This window comes from Salvia hispanica, chromosome 2, assembly GCF_023119035.1.
Source record: "Salvia hispanica cultivar TCC Black 2014 chromosome 2, UniMelb_Shisp_WGS_1.0, whole genome shotgun sequence".
NCBI classification, from domain to species: Eukaryota; Viridiplantae; Streptophyta; class Magnoliopsida; order Lamiales; family Lamiaceae; genus Salvia; species Salvia hispanica.
The window spans coordinates 13,778,149-13,796,048 of record NC_062966.1 but is presented as its reverse complement, the minus strand read 5'-3'; the positions used below and the strand labels follow the sequence as shown (position 1 = coordinate 13,796,048).

Here is a 17,900-nt window from a genome sequence, read left to right as displayed (position 1 = left end):
TTCATGCTTAAATCGTGAATCATGAATCAATGTTATAAAACTTTTAAGATTTAATGATATTAATTTTATTTAATTACTAATTATTTTTATTTTCCTTAACAATTATTATTCGTTGCACTATTTAACATTAAAGCCTTTACAAATAAATAATATATGGATACAATTTAAATCAATGGCTATAAATATACTCCTATCTTTGTTTGCTTGTACGTTACTTATTACCTTCTATTACTTCACTGAATTTTTTGGAAAAAAACAATTTGTTTACTTTGCACACTCTTTTTGTGTGACTATATTTTGTTACTAATATTTGTTGTTTGCGTTTTTATTATTTGAAAAGATGGGGTCGACGCATGACAATGAAAGTGTTGGAGATGATGAACGGAGAAAAGCGGGTGGGTAGAGCTGCATGAGCATAGGCGATTTTGGGAATTCATATTTTTTATTGAAAATTTCATTTTTTAGTTGCATCCTAATCCATTATATTTTAGTAATAGATGATTAACGATCTATTGTTAATCGATTCTCAATTAATAGAATTATTGAATGTTTATTGATCAGTAATTAATGAGATTGATGACCAATTCAAATATAAAATTATAAATATAATATTTTATTTTTAACATTATTTAAAATAACCAACAAGACAATATGGGAAGCTCTTTTGTTTTTTTGTTTTTAATTAATGTGATCTATAAACTCTATAAAATTTTAGATGTGATTTATAAATTCTCTATAATTTTACTTTTATCATTTCATTTGTTTAAAGTAAATTGGCATTTCCAATTTTGTGTGAAGAAATTTCAATGAGTCGTGCAACGCACGGGGGTGATACTAGTTAAAATGAAAACGAAAAAAACTGATTGCAATAAAATGTACACTTAACTGGATATACATGTTGTATACAATGTTTCTTATAAATTGAATTCAAGTAAAATAAATAGTACTAGTAATTGTTAAATCTTGAAATTGGGTAATTTTTGTTTCTTAATGAATATTATGATTAAATATTTGGAGTCAATACAATACACTTTCCCTTGACTTGATTCTTTTAAAAAATATTAACCTTTTTACTTTGTCCATGATTTCATAGTTGAAGTTGAATTTTGTACCTAAAATTTAAGAAGAAGAGGGCCTACAACACAAGCTTAATCTTAGTTACCTTTGTATATGGAGTATGAAAATAAAAGTAGGCCCGTAATATGCGCGGCCTACTCTTGAAAATGGGCCAGTAATAATGCGGGCCACGTGCTGCCCGCGCTGTCGCAGTTTCTATCCTACACTACACCCACCACCTGCGCCGTTTAGCAAATAGCGCCGCCCCTTCCAGAAACTAACCAAACTCTCCATTTCTTTTGCCCAACTCTTTTCTACCACACAGCACCCACTCACTCCGATTTTGAATTAAGTTTAGGACTAGGGTTTTGTTCAATCGAACTCCTGTGCAGCTCGCCTACTCGAATATCGTGTTGCTGGGGTGCTCTATGCTGATAATTTCAGAAATTAGGGTTCTTTTTTGTCATATTTTATTGTTTGACTATCCAATGCTTTGGCGTAGTTAGTTTATGTAGCATTCATATGGCTCCGAGCCGGAGAAGAGGTGCGGCTAAAGCGGCGGCAGCGGCCGCCCAGCGGAAGTGGGAGGTCGGCGATCTCGTGCTCGCCAAAGTCAAGGGGTTTCCGGCCTGGCCTGCAACTGTATGTCTATTTAGCCTTTTATTTTGTTTTCTAGTTTCTCTCTCTCTAAGAGTTAGGGTTTCGTGTTGCATGCTAGTTTAATTGCGTTTAGTGTTCGGTTTCTTTATATATGTGCCTTTTATACTTTGCTAACTTTGGATCTGGGTGAGTGCCATAGTTTCGATTGATTTTGCGTTTTTTTTTGCTTGCTGAAGCTGTATATGTGGGTGCAGTTTAAGTTGAGTTCCACTTTGATAGTGAAGACTAGCGCAGGTGTTATTTTTTGTATAGCTGTGCTTTACATACTTTTGATGGGTATAGATAACCGTGAAGTAAATGCAATCAAGGCATACATAGCAACGGCGTTGTTACACTTTAGTTCCTTATATGAATTCGTAACTATTCCTGATTTAGTATCTGTGTTGATGTCTATACCCTGTCGTCTCTGTAGTCTGCGTGCCTTGTTGGAATTTGGGTGTTCTTTACCTTCAGGGAATCATAAGAAGTACAAAAACAGGGCTAGTTTGAAGTTGGAATGATTTGTGGATAAAATATTGATTAGTTCTATGTTGCCAATAGTACTTGTCTGTTTGTTTGGCACACCAGGTGCAATGCTGCAGAGGTTCTGCACAGTGTACTTCTTTGCCATTTAATTGGAAAAGTAACTGGGCTTTCAGGATTCTGGAAAAAAAGAATGGCCTTTAGTTTTAAGACAAATAATGATAACGAATCAATGTTTAAGCTTATTTATTGGCTTGTCATAAATCCTATTTATAGAGCACGACTTTGGTTAAAAGATATCGGCTGAATTGGATTATATGATCACGTTTATTCTGTTTTCCATCAGCATATAATAGAAAAAACCCACCCATTTACCTTCTAGATGTTAATACCTCTTACCATTGGAAGGTTTTAGTTACATTCCAAATCTTTGATGGCAGTTTTAACTGACTACTGTTCCATCATACACATTTTGATTTGTTTCACTAGAATACCATATAATACGGAGTATATAGAAAATTCTTTCAGAATGATGCACTCAGCTTCCCTGAATTTGCGCATGGGGGCTTTTGTGGTGTATCATTTTAAGCTCCTACGGCACCTTGCCTTATTTATGAATACTCGTTAAGCTCTGCAGTGTTCTAAAATTATGGCTATGTTGAACTAGTCTGGAAAAAAGGTGTTTGAATAGACAGATTTAATTTTTCTTTGTTTGCTAAAGTTATTACATGATATATTTTCAAGGTGAGGAAGCTTTCTTTAGAACTCTTCATCATCATGCTTTGAGGAACTGGAAAGGAGCTGGTTGAACTGACAAATATTACCGGAATATGATATCATCATATACTCTTGCATATGACTAGGGGTTTCTGCAGTTAGTTTAGGCGGCTGAAACGAACTTAGAGTTTTTGTTTGGCTTCCTAGTTTTGCATAATTTTAGTATTTTACTGAAGTTTAATTCACGTTTTGATTTTGGTAGTTGGTCTCAGTATGTGACCAAACTGAAAGAATACTGTGTCATTCATTGATAGTGGTAGAATCACTATATGTTGTCTGATTCCATGCCTTAATGGCCTTTCCCATAACTGTTCTGTTACCTTCTCAATTCTCATTCAAGTTACTGTTCTGACTATTGTTTCTTCATTTTCCCCATGGCAGGTGAGCGAGCCACAAAAATGGGGGTACCCTTCTGATCTGAAGAAAGTACTTGTTCACTTTTTTGGGACTCAACAAATGTAAGTTATATTTTATGTTTTGCGTAGATAATGTATGGTTAGGTTTTATTGGTTTTCCAATGGCTTGCATTAGAAAAGTGTCTGAGGTTTCCTTTTGGGCTGAAGTTTTGGTTTTATATGATATATCATGAGTAACAGAGTAAATGCCCTTATTTATTTGGTGATGCTACATGCTAGATTAAATTGAGAACCCGTAATTAACTGCACAGTTTTATTGTGTTCGATTAACTGCTCATCAATATTTTTAGGGGCGTGGGGCACTGAGGCGGGTAGGTAAAATCTCAGGGCGATGGAGTGACGGGGCGCACTAAATTGTAGAACACACATACATATGCTGTATATTAAGATAATAATAACACAAACCTATTGCGCTGACACTAATAATTAACAAAACTTGAATAACTAATTTAATGAGCAGCTTGAATTATGCTTCTAAAAGGTGTACAGTGCAGCTGCACACCAATGAATAGACTATGCACTGATAATTAGGAGTAATTAAATATGCACACCGATTTAAATAAAGATGCACACAAACAAATGTAATACACACTCCATGCACAAATAAAACACTATTTTTAAACTAGATGTGCAGAGAATCGTAGGCCCTTCATCCTCCTTATGCCAACCCTAATTATTCAGCTTGAACACCACTGCCAGTGCCAAAATTCTGTCCAGCCACAGCCAATTGTGGTTGTAAAGTAGAGGGGAAATACCAGGGAGGTGATAGGTAGTCTATCCTCAGAGGTTTCGTAGACTGCCGACGCCCCGAATGGCTGGAATTATAGTTACTACCCAGAAACCCTAATCACAACACCTTGGCCTTGGCCACCCATTCATCCACCCCTACAATATCACTCCTCCGCTCTGGTATGGTCGGGGTGATTAGAACAGACCCAGGCCCGCGGGCTTCAATAAATTAACTTCAATTTGTTATAACTTTTTTAACAAACTCCTAATTAACAAATAATAAAAAGAACATAACAATTGCCTAAAAGCTTATACTTTTGCGCGCGGTGCTCTCTCCGTCACTCTTTCATGCTCTTGGCCCGCGTGCTCTCTTACTCGCTCTCTCCAATTAAAGGCCTAAAACCTACAAAAATTACTTAAAACCCCAATTAAAGTCACATAGTTGTTAAGGTTGTGAAAACTCAAAACCACAATGCCCTTGTGGTGCGGGGTGCATGGGGGCTCGACTTGGGGCAATTAGGTTTCTTGTTGGAAACTATAAGAGATAAATGCCAATTCCGGCCAATTCCGGCAGTTATGGTTGACAAAATCTCCAAGTATCGATGACCCTTCACCGCCCCTTCCCGTTCTTTCTCCCATTTTCAGGCCACAATTGGCGGCGGTGGCTGCAAACTTAGCCGAAGAAGTGACCACCACCCCTCAAATTTTTTCTAATGGAAATTGGAAAGTACTCCCGGAAACGTCCCTTTCGCAGCGATAAGATACCCTAGCATCGACGGTGAGTTGTTGGCAACCGAGGTCCTGGCAGTGGTTGACCGGAATTCTTTCAGTTGCGGTTGAATTAGAATTTAAGGTTTAATTTTAAATAAGGATTGAGTTAGTGTTTTATTTGCTCTAATTTCAATCCTTGATAATTATCCTTTAATTCTGGATAAATTGTCATGTAATTTCAGTTAATAACTTGTAATTATATGTATCCGTGTAATTGTGCTGTTTTATCAGGCTTTAAGTGGATAAATATACACTTATCTGCGTATATGTAATCATGATGCTTTTAATTTCTGTTTATTAAGTTGTTTTGTCATGCAATTTGTTTTTGAGAATTTTCTGATTTCTTGAGTGATATGAAGTATGATCTGTATTGTTCGTATGAATAATTTTATGTTTTATTTGCTATTATTGAACTTTCTAGTGTAGGTTGACTGATTTTTAAATGGTTAGTAGTTAGTACACCCTTATTTGTGGTGCCCCCCCCCCACGAGCGCCCTGGATTTTTACGTAATCGCCTTTAGTGCGCCCCACAGTCCTGACAGCACTGATAGTTATGTAGTGTTATGAGTCTTATGACTTGTGAACTTATATTTGATGTTTTTTTTCATTTTTCATATATTTGTTATACTATTTCGTTCTTCTTGTATTAGCTAATACTCCCTCTGTCCCATTCAAGATGTCAACCTTTCCTTTTTAGTTTGTCCCAATCAAGTTGTCCACTTTCTATATTTGGAGATAAATCTCTCTCACCTCATTAAAATATTCAACTACCTTTTCCTATCTACTTATTCTACCTAACAACTCCTCCTATAATCCTGTGCCGCTCAAGAATGTGGACATCTTGAGTGGGACGGAGGGAGTAATATTTATGTGTATTTATGATTTATTCTTCGGTCTTTACACTCAGACTGCCTCGAGGCTTACACCTTATGAGGCGGAAGGGAAATGCCTATGATCTTAAAACATTTTTTAGAACCGTTGTGTATCTGAGCTGCATTTGGTATATTTGAGCTTATAGGCGAGCGGTTACTCTTAGTTATGTCGCAGTTATAGATCATATCTCTTATTTCCTTGCCATTTTTTTTATTATCCAAAGCTATCCTGCCCATGGCTGATGCAAGTTACCTGGGAATTAGTTTGAGTGTTTTGTTTAGATTGGGAATTAATATTATTTGTCAACTGGAGTATTTGATTAGAATTATTATAGTATATCTTTATTTGGTTTTAAGATAACTTATTTAGTAGATTTGCAATAATTTTGTTTGTACTAAATATATGTAAATACGAAATAAACATACTGACACATGTATGGAGATTTGTTCTTCTTATTGCCTCTTGTAAGCTTTTTTTTGAACCAACATCCCAATCACAAGTTCCATTTGAAGACTATTTTTGTTGAACTAGTGTAAATTGAACTCTAATGGGAGTCAAATACTAAAAACTATCTAGTTATAAAACCAGGCTTAAGTAAACAACTTAGAATAATAGATGAAAAGTAAAATGCATGCATTATCATCATCACACTCCAGAATAATGTTTAAGGGCTTTAACTTTCTGCCAGCACATTCTGCCTTCTCAACAATGTGTTTGAGCTATATTGTTGGCACTTGGCACACTTTAGTTGCATCTCTAAGTTGACAACGAGGAACTGGAATTGGATGGCAATGTAAACACTTCATTATCTTTGTATTGTATCCGTATAATTGGTAGCATTTTTGTAAAAATTATTGTAGTTTTGATTTCTGAATTCTATCAGTATTTGTTCTCTTGTACAGTGCTTTCTGTAATCATGCTGATATTGAAGAGTTCACAGAAGAGAAGAAAGTATCTCTGTCAGGTAAACGCCACGGTAAAGGTTCTGATTTTGCTCGTGCATTAAGAGAGATAGTTGACTGCTTTGAGAAGCTGAAGAAACAGGACCTGGTTAGTGATAATGTCACTGAGGAAACTGTTACCACAAATGAAAACAACTCAGATGAGTCCTTGACTAGACCTGTGAATGATGAAGCTGCCATGACTACAGTTAAACAACTTTCTGGTGGATCCACTAATGATTTGAACTCGCTAACTGAAGCTGCTGTAGCGGCAGCAGCTGAAGATGCTCTGCATGATGAGGAGATGCAACTGGAGGAGGCACATTCAAATTCCGGGTTTACTGAAATACATGTTTATTCAACAAGAAGCAAAACTGATGCTGCTCAATCACGAATTATTGGTAAGCAGAGGAGGTTATCTGCTAGAAAGTTGAGAAGTTCTTCAAGGGTGGATGTGGGTGGACTGCAGGAGCAAACATTGCCTCCTTCCAACAATCATAGGAGCTCCAGGCGGTTGGGTGCTAAGGCACAGGATAGATCTCTTAGAAGAAGTAGAAGGATCATTAAATCATCTGATGATTATGAGGGGAACAATGCCAACTCACCTCTTTTTCCGTCTAATTGTAGTGTGGAAGAGAATGACTCTGAGATTATGACAGCAGACTCTGATTCTGATAGTCTCAATGGTCGCAGCTCTGTGGACTCGGGATGCAAACCAGTAGAGGAGGACCCTTTCACTGAAAAGAACGAAGGAGCAACAGAGTTGAGTGACCGGCTTGACTTTCAAACAAATGCTAATATTATTAAGAAGAAAAGGAAGCCTAATCGAAAAAGACATAGAAGTGATCTGGTGGCTAAATCAGATGAGGTTGGTTCCGAGACTGAAGCACTTAAGACTGACTGCCTTTCACCTAGTAATAATGAAAATGTAGCTGAAAAATGTCCTAAAGAAGATGGGGATGAGCATCTACCCTTAAGCAAAAGGGCTAGAGTTCGTTTGGGTAAATCATCACCTGTTGGGGATGAAGATACCGAATTAGCTCATGAAGAAGAAAAAACTCAGAAAGTTCCTGAAACCTCTATACAGTCTGATGGGCTCTCGAATATTAAGGTGCATGTTCCTCCTGGTACTGAAGCAATATCTGTCAAAGAAGATTCATATATTTCACCTTTATCACTTGATAGTCTTGATAGAAAGCCTCAGTATTGGGAAACTAGAAAGAATCTTGTGGATGGTGAGGCTGCTTTACCTCCATCGAAGCGTCTAACTCGTGCTTTGGAGGCAATGTCTGCTAATGAAGCTGACCTCAGTCAGAGAACTTCTAGTTGTTCACCGAAGGTGGATACTCCTAATGAAGGCTGTTCTTCTGCAAAATGCTTTGAGCTGTCCACAGAAGAAAAAGCTGTGGTCGATTCGGGATTAGGATCAGTGGGGGAGCTCAGTACTAGAGTTCCTCTGTCAAGTGTTTCTGGGTCCTGTCCTGGGCTAAAGGAGGATGTCCCTGAAAAACATGGGGAAACCATTGAAGTGGTGTTAGATTCTTGTAAAACTTCTGGTGTTGGTAGCTCAAATCCAGAATCATGCAAGGATTCATTTCGTCACACCGAAGGTGTTGAGAGCAAACACGCTGTTGAGAGCAAACACCTGCAGTTATCTAGCTTGATTGAGTTCTGTGATTCTGTTCATCATTTAGATCCAAATCTGGATTTAGCGAGCACTCCCAGCTTGTCTCATTTAGACTGTAGCAGGCCATGCTTGGATTCATCTCTTGATAACTGCAAGAACGAATCTCCAGAGTTTAAGGAGACGACTAAAACAACTGATGCCAAGATTTCCCTGATGGACTCAAATTCTCTCTTGGTGGAAGAGACTACTGGTGATTCACTTGATGTTGAGAAATGTAAACTTATAGACAGTTCAGATTGTGGTGATAAATTACAAAAGAAAACAATCCTTTCTCTATCCAAGAACCAAGGGAGTCAGAGGTAAAATTAGTCTTATGTACTTTACTCTCACTTTTTCCTAGTCCGATTCAATTTGTCTGCCTAACACTTACCCTCTTCGGGCTTGATGTATCTCTAGGTCTGGATTTATCAGAGAAGCAAGCCTATCATGTGCAGATTCTAATATTGTACTATCAGTTAGTCCCTTGAAAGTTCTGGATAGCAGTCATCTAGAAGTTGGAACTGTCTCAGTTGCTCAGTCTTCTTCACATTTATCTGATCGAACAGGATCTGTTACGAAATCACCTCCTCCCAGTTCTTCCATGTGCGGCATTTCCTCATCTGATAGTTATGTTGAAAAGAGAGGCTCTTGCATTACTGCTCAATTGCATCCTGAAAAAGCTAAACTTGGGGTCAAGTCAAGCAATAAGGTGGAACTTTTGTCATCACTTGAAGCTGCCATCCGATCTTTGACAAGGACTAAGGAGAGCATTGGTCGAGCAACGCGGGTTGCCATTGACTGTGCAAAACTTGGTTTTGCAACTAAGGTAGCCTTGTTCACTGTTATCCATGGCTTTTATATCCTTTCTTCTATGTCATAAACCTGCATGTTATATACTCCCTCCGTCCTATTAAATCTGTAACGTTCGGCATGGGATTTTATGTAGTTTAGTTTTGTGAGTTAATGAAGAGAGAGTAAAGCAAGAGAGGGGAAAAAGTAGAGCTGATGGTATTTCCATTTTAGGAAATGTATCATTTTTAATGGGACAACCTATAAAGGAAAATATTTCATTTTTTAATGGGACAGAGGGAGTAGTTTATATTCCGTTACTTGCTTGAAGTTGAAATCAACATCCATTTTCATGATTATGTGACAGCAGATGTTTTATACTCCCTCCAGCCCAAGGTACTTGAGTCGTATTCCTTTTTGGGCTGTCCTAAGGTTGTTGAGTCATTTTCTTATTTGGCAAAAGCTTTTTTCTCTTTCTAATATTTTACTCTCTTTTGCTCTCATAATTTATTCCCTCTCTTAATTTATTCCTCTACTTTAACCTTTAACTCATCAATTTCTTAAATCATGTACCCAAAAGAAATGCCTCTACTACCTTGGGACGGAGGGAGTATAGTTTAAGTATGTGTAAAATCAATATAAATAGGTTTCTTGTGAGCTGAATGCCCAAGGGATAAGTAGGCGGTGCATCTTTCATGCATCTAAATGCCCAAGGGAAAAGTATGGTGCATCTTCTATGCATCTGAATCTCTGATATGAGAACTTGATTTGTACCGTTTACAATACTTGGAAACTCTTGCTCAATGCTCATATTGGTTCTGTTTAGCATTGGCCCTCTCCTCCACGGCCTCTATATTAAAGGATATTTATGGCAATAAAGATGTTTGGAATTGTAAATAGTGGTGTAAACTGTAAATGACCTGGAACTTCTCTGACTTAGAACAACTATGCGAGATTTATATGAGTTCATATTAACGAATGAATATGCGAGTTATGTTAGTTCACAGTAACGAATGAGCATGTGTTATTGATTTCTACTGACTGTAGTTTAAGTGTTAAACCCACATCAGTTCTTCCTTTAGTATATTTTCTCTTTGTTTTAATCTCTCTTTTCGGTTCTGCATAACCTCTTCGATGCGCTGATATTTTGTTTTCCTTAGGTGGTTGAATTACTGGCCCATAATTTGGAAAGTGAATCGAGTCCACACAAAAAGGTTGACTTGTTTTTCCTTGTTGACTCAATCGCACAGTGCTCTGGTGGCATGAAAGGTAGCTTCTGTCCTAGTTCTGTTTTATGTACCTCTGCTATTGCTTACTTTGTTAATTGTACTGAATTCTCTTCGATGGTGATTTATATAATATACCTGGTCAGGTGATGCTGGTGTATATCCCTCAGCAATTCAGGCAGTCTTGTCACGTTTACTATTGGCTGCTGCCCCTTCTGGTACTGGCTATTGTGACAATCATAGGCAGTGCTTGAAAGTGAGTGAAGCTTCTTTTTTAATGTATTCTCATTGTTCCTCTCACAATTATTGCATATTTTGCAGTAACTGTTGGTTAATTTACTATGTGCTGGATAGGTTTTGAGAGTTTGGCTAGAGAGGAAGATTCTTCCTGAGACCTTAGTTCGCCACCATATTCGAGAACTTGATGCTCTTTACCATTCGCATGTTAGTGGTGGCTCTCGGAGATCTTGTAAATTTGAAAGGCCTTTTGATGATCCCATTAGGGAAATGGAAGGGATGTTGGTTGATGAGTATGGAAGGTAATTTTCTCTCCAGGCTTCCTTAGGTTTCAGCATTTGTTTTTATACAATGACTAACAAACTTCTTATCAATTTAGTAACTCAAGCATCCAGCTTCCTGGTTTTTGTATGCCTCCTATGTTGAGGGATGATGATGGAGGCAGTGATTCTGATGGAGAGAACTTTGAGGCTGTCACTCCTGAGCATAATATGGAAAATGTACATGTTGATGCAGAACCAAATGTGAGTGCTACAGCTGAGAAACGGAGCCATATCTTGGAAGATGTTGATGGTGAGCTTGAGATGGAAGATGTGGCTCCGTGCTGTGATGCTGAAGTTGCTTCTACCGGTAGTATTGCTGATAGCCATTATGGAGCACCATTTCTTGCTCAACAACACGAGGATGCCCATCTGATATCTGCACGTTTTCCGGGGTCTGCCCCGCCTCTGCCTCCACCTCCGCCTCATTCTCCGCTTCCACCACCACCTCCACCTGCGCCTCTAGCTCATCCACTACCTCGATCGGGTTTTCCTCCTGCTGTGCTTGATTCTGTTCCAAAATTTTCTCATTCAAATTCTCAGGTTTTTTATCTTCTATATCATATTCTTGGTCTTTTGATCTATGGCTAATTGAGATCTTTCTATTTACTTTGCCCATGTACCTTCATAATTGAAATTTGTTGATCAGGAACCCGTTATGAGGCGGTCTCCTTCGCCAAGAACCAAGTCAAGAACCTTAGACATGGTGCATCATCGGCATTATGACAACAGAGACTCTGAAGCCCAATTGGCAAGACATATTCCTTATGGCAGTAATAATCGTCCTTGCAATGATCAGCACATTCCCCATTTCTCTGGTAGATCATCAAATGGCTTCCAGCCAGCAGATGGGGCTTTCAGCAAGGGTTTTCATCTGCCCCCACCACACCCTGCGCCTTCAGATCATTTCTCATATGTCCAAGAGCCACGCAGCCAATCGCGAAGGGATATTCCACCCCCTTCTCATCCCAATAGATTCACATCACGTAGCACAGAAAATGGAAATTTTTACAGGGATCGAGACAGATATAAGTCTGGTGAGCGGGATAATATTGGAGAGCGCTGGAGGCCACGTATGCCGCCTGTCTCTGGTGACTAAAGCATTCTCAGTTTACTTTTTCTCAGGTCGTCATTTGTTATGTTCAGATCATGTGAATAATACAACTATATCTCAGGTCCATACCATTGTGATGGTTCCAGAATGGCTCATGCACCAATGCCATACTCTGGCCCAGTCCGTGATTCTGAATTTTCTAATAATAGGTGGAATTACCCTCCACGTTCCATGAATCACAGACAAATGAATCCTTATGGGCCACCATCTGAAGGTCCTATTCCAGTGGCAAATAAAGGTTTGTCATATCTCTCTCTTATGAAGGAAGTAATTATCTGGTCTTTGTTTTGCTGATGCGCTCATAAGCTCAGTTATTTGTGAATATTGAAGGAAAAGCAGGTGGGTGGGTTTTGATAGTATGCAACTTCCCTGTAGAAAATTCTGTTCTTTTTGGGTTCTCTAACAATTTAAGTTGGTAGGTTATAACTCCCCTGTAGGAAATTTTCACTTTAAATCTTAGCAATCCTATACAATTTATGGCCTCAGGAAGATCTGTATCTTTCCTTCTTGGATATGGTTGCACCAGCAATTCTGTTTACAGAAATGCTGCAGATATTTGCAATCCAGCCTAATAAAATCCTTGCTTCTTCAGAAAGCTGAATGATCAATCTACTCTCCCTGTAAACTTGAAGATTCTTCAATTTCTTCATCATCAACTCTGCAGTAACCTGACAATTAGATACATTGGGAGTGTATTTCTGTTAAAATTGTGTGTTTTTACTATGGAATCATGTTTTGGAATTACTTAGCTGCTACACATTTTTATTCTCTGTTATGTTTCTCAGGCCCTAACTTTTGGAAGCCAGGATAACTTTTTTGGATCAGCTCCAGCAAACTGGTATTTCAACGTGTCCTATGAAATGTTCATTAATGTAATCCTGCTTGCTGACTTTGCCATGTACTATATGGTTAGCTCGGTATTTCAACAGAGATAACTCTTCTGGAACTGTCTGAGGGTTACTGATTTGTGGCCACAAAGAAGAGAGGCTGTGCTCCTCCGGTGGTTGTACATACATATGTTGTCAATCTGTTTGTCGCTGCCTTATGAACAGAGAATGAGAGGTTGTTTGGTAAGTGGGAGATGTAGTATCTCATCCCCGGGCCGCTAAATTATGATTACGTTTGTTGAATTATAAGCTTTTGGAGCAACAATATAGGATCTGATCTGCCTTCAACATCTGATAATGATATGTATCTTCTGTCCTATTCTCTTTCATTCTAAATAGGTGGCTGTCGTTGTATAATTATCACGGTTACCATGTACATTGTGAGTTGTTCGACTTCCTCAGCCGATTATAATTAATCTAGCTCAAGGTTACATGTCTTTAACCATTTTTTCTCTTATAATGGCATTATATATTGCGTCTTGCATCTGGCTTGTAATTGTCGATCTCTTTTTATGCCCTATGTTTTGGATTGATGATATGATTCCACTAGGTAGGTTTTCTACGAATTAAGTCAAAGTAATATTTTATCTGACGAATCTGCCTAACTTTATACTATTCTCGGTTAAGCTGGTCGACTGAAAACATTCAGTTTTATTCTCTTGTTTTCTAGGTGTAACTGATGAAAGAGTGAAAGTTCTTTATTCGCATTGTTCATTTTTTTTTATATAAATTTTGGTTATATAGGGATTATTAAAAAAAATATGCACGCTTGTATTTAGAATTTTAATACGGGTATTATTATACAGTTAAATGGTATTCATTTGGATATTACTAGCATTTTGTGTTTTGTGTGATTTTATAGCCCATACTTTATTCACTACTCCCTCCGTCCTTGAAAATTTGTCATCTATTTTCTTTTTCGTCCGTACCTAAAAATCTGTCACCTTTCACTTTTACCATTTTTTGTAGTGGATCTGATATTCCACTAACTCATTCTCATTCACATTTTATTATAAAACTAATATATAAAAATAGGACCTAACATGCTACCAACTTTTTCAACGAACTTTCTATTTTATTTCTTAAAATCCGTGCCGGGTCAAATGGTGACAAATTATGAGGGACGGAGGGAGTATAAATCTATCCCACTACAAACAAGGTGTTTTTTTCTGGTTGTTGTTTTGCGAAGATAGTAATAAATAGATAGAGTGGAGAGAAAGTAAAGTAAGAGAGAATAATGTAAAAAAGAGTTGTATATACATTATTATATTACTTGTTTTACTTTATCTCTACTCTAACTATTTATTATCATTTTTTCAAAATATTGTCCGATTTGGAGCGCCTCATTGTAGCGGGACAGAGGGAGTACTAGTATGTATACGATACTACATATACTTAGCCGGACGGAGGGAATATTAGTATACGATACTACATATACTTTTTTACTACCTCCGTCCCCCAAATTTTGACATATATATTAGTTTTATAATAAAATGTGAGTAGTAATGAGTTAGTGGAATATGAGGTCCACTACCCAAAATGGTAAAAGTGAAGTGTGTCAAATTTTCAGGAATGGACCGAAATGGTAAACTGTGTCAAAATTTGGGGGACGGAGGTAGTAGTTATAAGTAGAGGTGTCGAAATGGGTAACCACGGGTATCCGCACCCAAAAATTGAAGTTTTTTGGTACCCAATACCCGATCCGCAAGCAATGCGGGTATACTGAATACCCGCTGCGGGTATCCGAACCCCGCATAAGCGGGTACCCTTCCCGCTGCATGTCCTGCTATGTAATGAAAAACTATTGTTTCTTATATAGATTTTGGTTTGCCATCTTTAATCTATGATCGATGTGGGAATGTTCTTGCTTAAAAACTTCAACCTAATACTAATAGTATAAAATATTCTTATGCAACTACTACTAACTATATTCATCCCTTTACTTTACTGTTCAAGTTAATGTAAAATATTAACTCATTAATTGAAAGAAATAATTTCACTGATACTTCTATCATTTTGCAGCTTTTTTAGTCAAAAGAGCTCAACTGAAATGGTGATATAAATACTATGGAATGTATATTTAGAATTAGTGAGGAGTAGCCGAGCAATTAACTATACCTTGCTATTAAACATTATCCAATATAGATGTATGAGAATAAAAATTATAACATATCTGAATTCACTTTTTGGGTTCATATATACTTAAAACTTATTTTATTTATAAAAATTTGAAAGTAATTAGAGAGGAATATAGCTATAGAAATAAGAAAGGAGAGTAAAGCAAATTGCTCTTTCTCATGCTTGGTTGTCCCACGAGATTAGATATATGGTGGTTTAATTTTGTGTTGTATAAATAAAGGACAAATTTTAGATTTAATTAAAGTTTGAATCGGGTAATTATTCGGATAGTTGGGTATACTCGCTCGGGTATTGGGTAACCCGATAACCAATAATCGCCTAGTTTGAATAACCGATCCCGAACCTGACCCCGACTTTTGCGGGTAGCGGGTGGCCGATACCCGCTGGGTATCGGGTCGGGTCTGAAAATACCCGTTACCCACTACACGTTTCGACACCCCTAGTTATAAGACATAGCTCCAAGTGAAATATACTCTCTCCATTAAGGTAGAGAAATGAAGTGAGAAAAAAGAACAAATGATTTTTTAAGGTAGATCAACGTTGATGAATAAATGTTACTTATCGTATATAACAACATTAGCATGCCCAAGTTGAAACTTGAATGAATATATACAGCATACATATACCATTCGAAAATATGGAAAAAGAGACATGATACAATTTACTATAATGGAATATTTCATGTATTAATATGGCGATACATGTTACCATGATGAAAATAATGACACTTACAAAATGAAATATAGCCTTTTGCATTGATGCAAGAAAACATGAAATGATATCTATAGATAATTAACTAGAAAGAGAATACCCTTTTGTTGAACAAACTATTTTTGCATTGATGCAAGAAAACTCAGAAGTTGACCAATCTGGAGGCGCAGCTGAAGCTGACCTCGCAGCTGTCGTCGACGATCACCTTGTACTCGTGGAGTGGCCTCGTCATGAACGGCGGCAGATGCACCAGCAGATCACACACACACTCCGTGTCCACCTCCTTCACCCACCGGCAGCACTCTCCCTCCTGCGCCGTCTCCACATACCCCTCCCGCCGCTGCCGGTGGTGGTGGTGGTGCCCGCTCTCCACCTCTCCCTCTCCCTCTCGGGCGGGAGGTGATGGTAGGGATGGTGGATTGACTAGTGCGTATGGCAGACGTCCGCACGCACGGTTCACTATTGCCAGCTGGGACACGCAGAGTGGCGTGGGGCGGCGGGGGATCCAGTGGGCTTGTGGGGTGCTGAGGGAGAGGATGAGGATGGTGGCTGCTAGTAATTTCATGGCCATTTTTTTTATCTTTGTTTTGGGGTGTTTGTTGAAATAATTGGTATTGTCTTGTGTGTATTTATATGGGAATATTGGTTGACAGGGATCTCATGGTTCTTTGTCTTGAAAGAGGTTGGTTCGAGCTATTGACCTACATTATTGTAAAGATCAAGAAAATGAGGGTTGAGTGAGGATTTTAATATATTTAGTGGTGAGGGTTACGATTTAGTTGAGAATTCTTAGGGACTATATATCGTTTTCTTTAAATGTAAGCTTCTTTAATTTACCATCTTGCATCGCATTTGAATGGGAGGATTCGGATTCAAATCTGTAAATAAAATCTGAAACAAAAACATACTAATTCTACAATACTACTATCACTTATAATCTGTGTGCCTTGCTGCTAAGAGCATCCGCAGCGGTGAAGAGCCGCTGCTCGTCCGTCCGTGCCGCTGAGCACCGGCTAGTCCGTCCGCTGATGGAGCTCGTCTGCCTGTGCCAGCGGCACGGCGCTGCTCTTAGCTAAGAGCACGTCCGTGCCGCTGAGCAGCACAAGTGGCGTCGCCTTATTCGCCAACGGCATAGCCGTTGGCTTATTTAAATTATTTTTTTTAAAAATGCAAAATTAATTAAAAAAAATGTTTTTAAATAAAAAAAAATATTTTCCCACTTCCCAAAAAAATATATCCGTTTTCTCCCCACTTTTAATTTATTTTTTAATATTTTTTCCCCCAAAATTCACATTTTCATCTATAAATACCCTCACTTCAATACAAAAAAATCATATTCTCATCTATTCTATCACCATCTACATTCTCTCATCTTTTTCCTCATACTCTCTCATCTAAATTCCCACCACACTACACAATGTCCGGCTCCGGCGATCACCCCTCCGGCAATCGCGGTTGGAACCACGATTGGTTCGACTCCGAGGCCGGATTTAGTCCGGAAACGCAATTTACGGCCCCTCCTCAAACCCAAGGTTCACAAGCTATGGGTGGCTACCATCCTTACCCGGTGCACGACCTAAACGCCTCCGAGGTTCGGGTGGGCACCGAACCCGGATCGGGAGGAGCGGCGGCTCTACTCCTACTCCTACTCTGTTCCTATTCCTACTCCTTTTGTTCATGGCACCCGCCCCCATACACTCCGGGTGAGATGATGGCGATGTTCAAAGCCTACTTGGCAGTCTCCGAAGATCCGGGCGTCGGCACGAACCACACCGGAGATATGTATTGGTGGCGCATCACTCGCCTCTACAATGAAACCCGGCCGGGGGGAACCATCTATCGCAATGATAGTATGGCGCGCAATTGCCTCTTCAGATGCAACGAGGCAATCGGTAAGTTCCAGGGGTATTACCTCCAGGAAGAGCGGTCGGCGGGGAGCGGCACGAGCGAGCTCGACACCATCACTGCCGCCTTGGCGACCTACCAACGCATGAAGTTCAAAGTGTTCAAGTACCTCGATTGTTGGCAGGAGGGACGCCTACATCCGAAGTATATGGGCGGCATAGTAGCATCCTCCTCCAGCTCCTCTAGCAAACGGTCGAGGTCGGTAGCCCTATCCGACGGCG

The 17,900-nt window shown here is 38.8% G+C and overlaps 2 protein-coding genes across 3 annotated transcripts; one reads left to right on the top strand and one right to left on the bottom strand.

Annotated features, from left to right (window-relative positions):
• The first annotated feature begins 1,299 nt into the window (after positions 1 to 1,299).
• LOC125208674 (protein HUA2-LIKE 3-like) lies at positions 1,300 to 13,366 on the top strand. 2 transcript variants are annotated; one of them, XM_048108326.1, is made up of 12 exons: positions 1,300 to 1,477; positions 1,559 to 1,698; positions 3,337 to 3,413; positions 6,647 to 8,671; positions 8,769 to 9,177; positions 10,301 to 10,409; positions 10,513 to 10,622; positions 10,721 to 10,905; positions 10,983 to 11,466; positions 11,573 to 12,014; positions 12,099 to 12,275; positions 12,823 to 13,366. In XM_048108326.1, the coding sequence occupies exons 2-12, from the start codon at positions 1,579 to 1,581 to the stop codon at positions 12,846 to 12,848; spliced, it is 4,164 nt and encodes a 1,387-aa protein (XP_047964283.1). In that variant the 5' UTR covers positions 1,300 to 1,477; positions 1,559 to 1,578; the 3' UTR covers positions 12,849 to 13,366. The 2 variants fall into 2 exon arrangements, with proteins under 2 accessions (XP_047964283.1, XP_047964282.1); XM_048108325.1 differs by having other exon boundaries at positions 1,300 to 1,698; positions 12,823 to 12,875; positions 12,951 to 13,366.
• Positions 13,367 to 15,916: 2,550 nt separating this feature from the next.
• On the bottom strand, positions 15,917 to 16,345 carry LOC125206315. The gene has a single exon (XM_048105588.1). It carries the CDS (start codon positions 16,343 to 16,345, stop codon positions 15,917 to 15,919), a length of 429 nt encoding a protein of 142 aa, XP_047961545.1.
• Between the last annotated feature and the right edge of the window lie 1,555 nt (positions 16,346 to 17,900).

Bases quoted from the DNA above. Each gene is read 5' to 3' on its own strand.
- LOC125208674 (XM_048108326.1), top strand. From the start codon at position 1,579: ATGGCTCCGAGCCGGAGAAGAGGTGCGGCTAAAGCGGCGGCAGCGGCC. The intron at 3,414-6,646 runs GTAAGTTATATT...TCTCTTGTACAG, and splicing joins TTTTTTGGGACTCAACAAAT to TGCTTTCTGTAATCATGCTG. The intron at 12,276-12,822 runs GTTTGTCATATC...TATGTTTCTCAG, and splicing joins TATTCCAGTGGCAAATAAAG to GCCCTAACTTTTGGAAGCCA.
- LOC125206315 (XM_048105588.1), bottom strand. From the start codon at position 16,345: ATGGCCATGAAATTACTAGCAGCCACCATCCTCATCCTCTCCCTCAGC.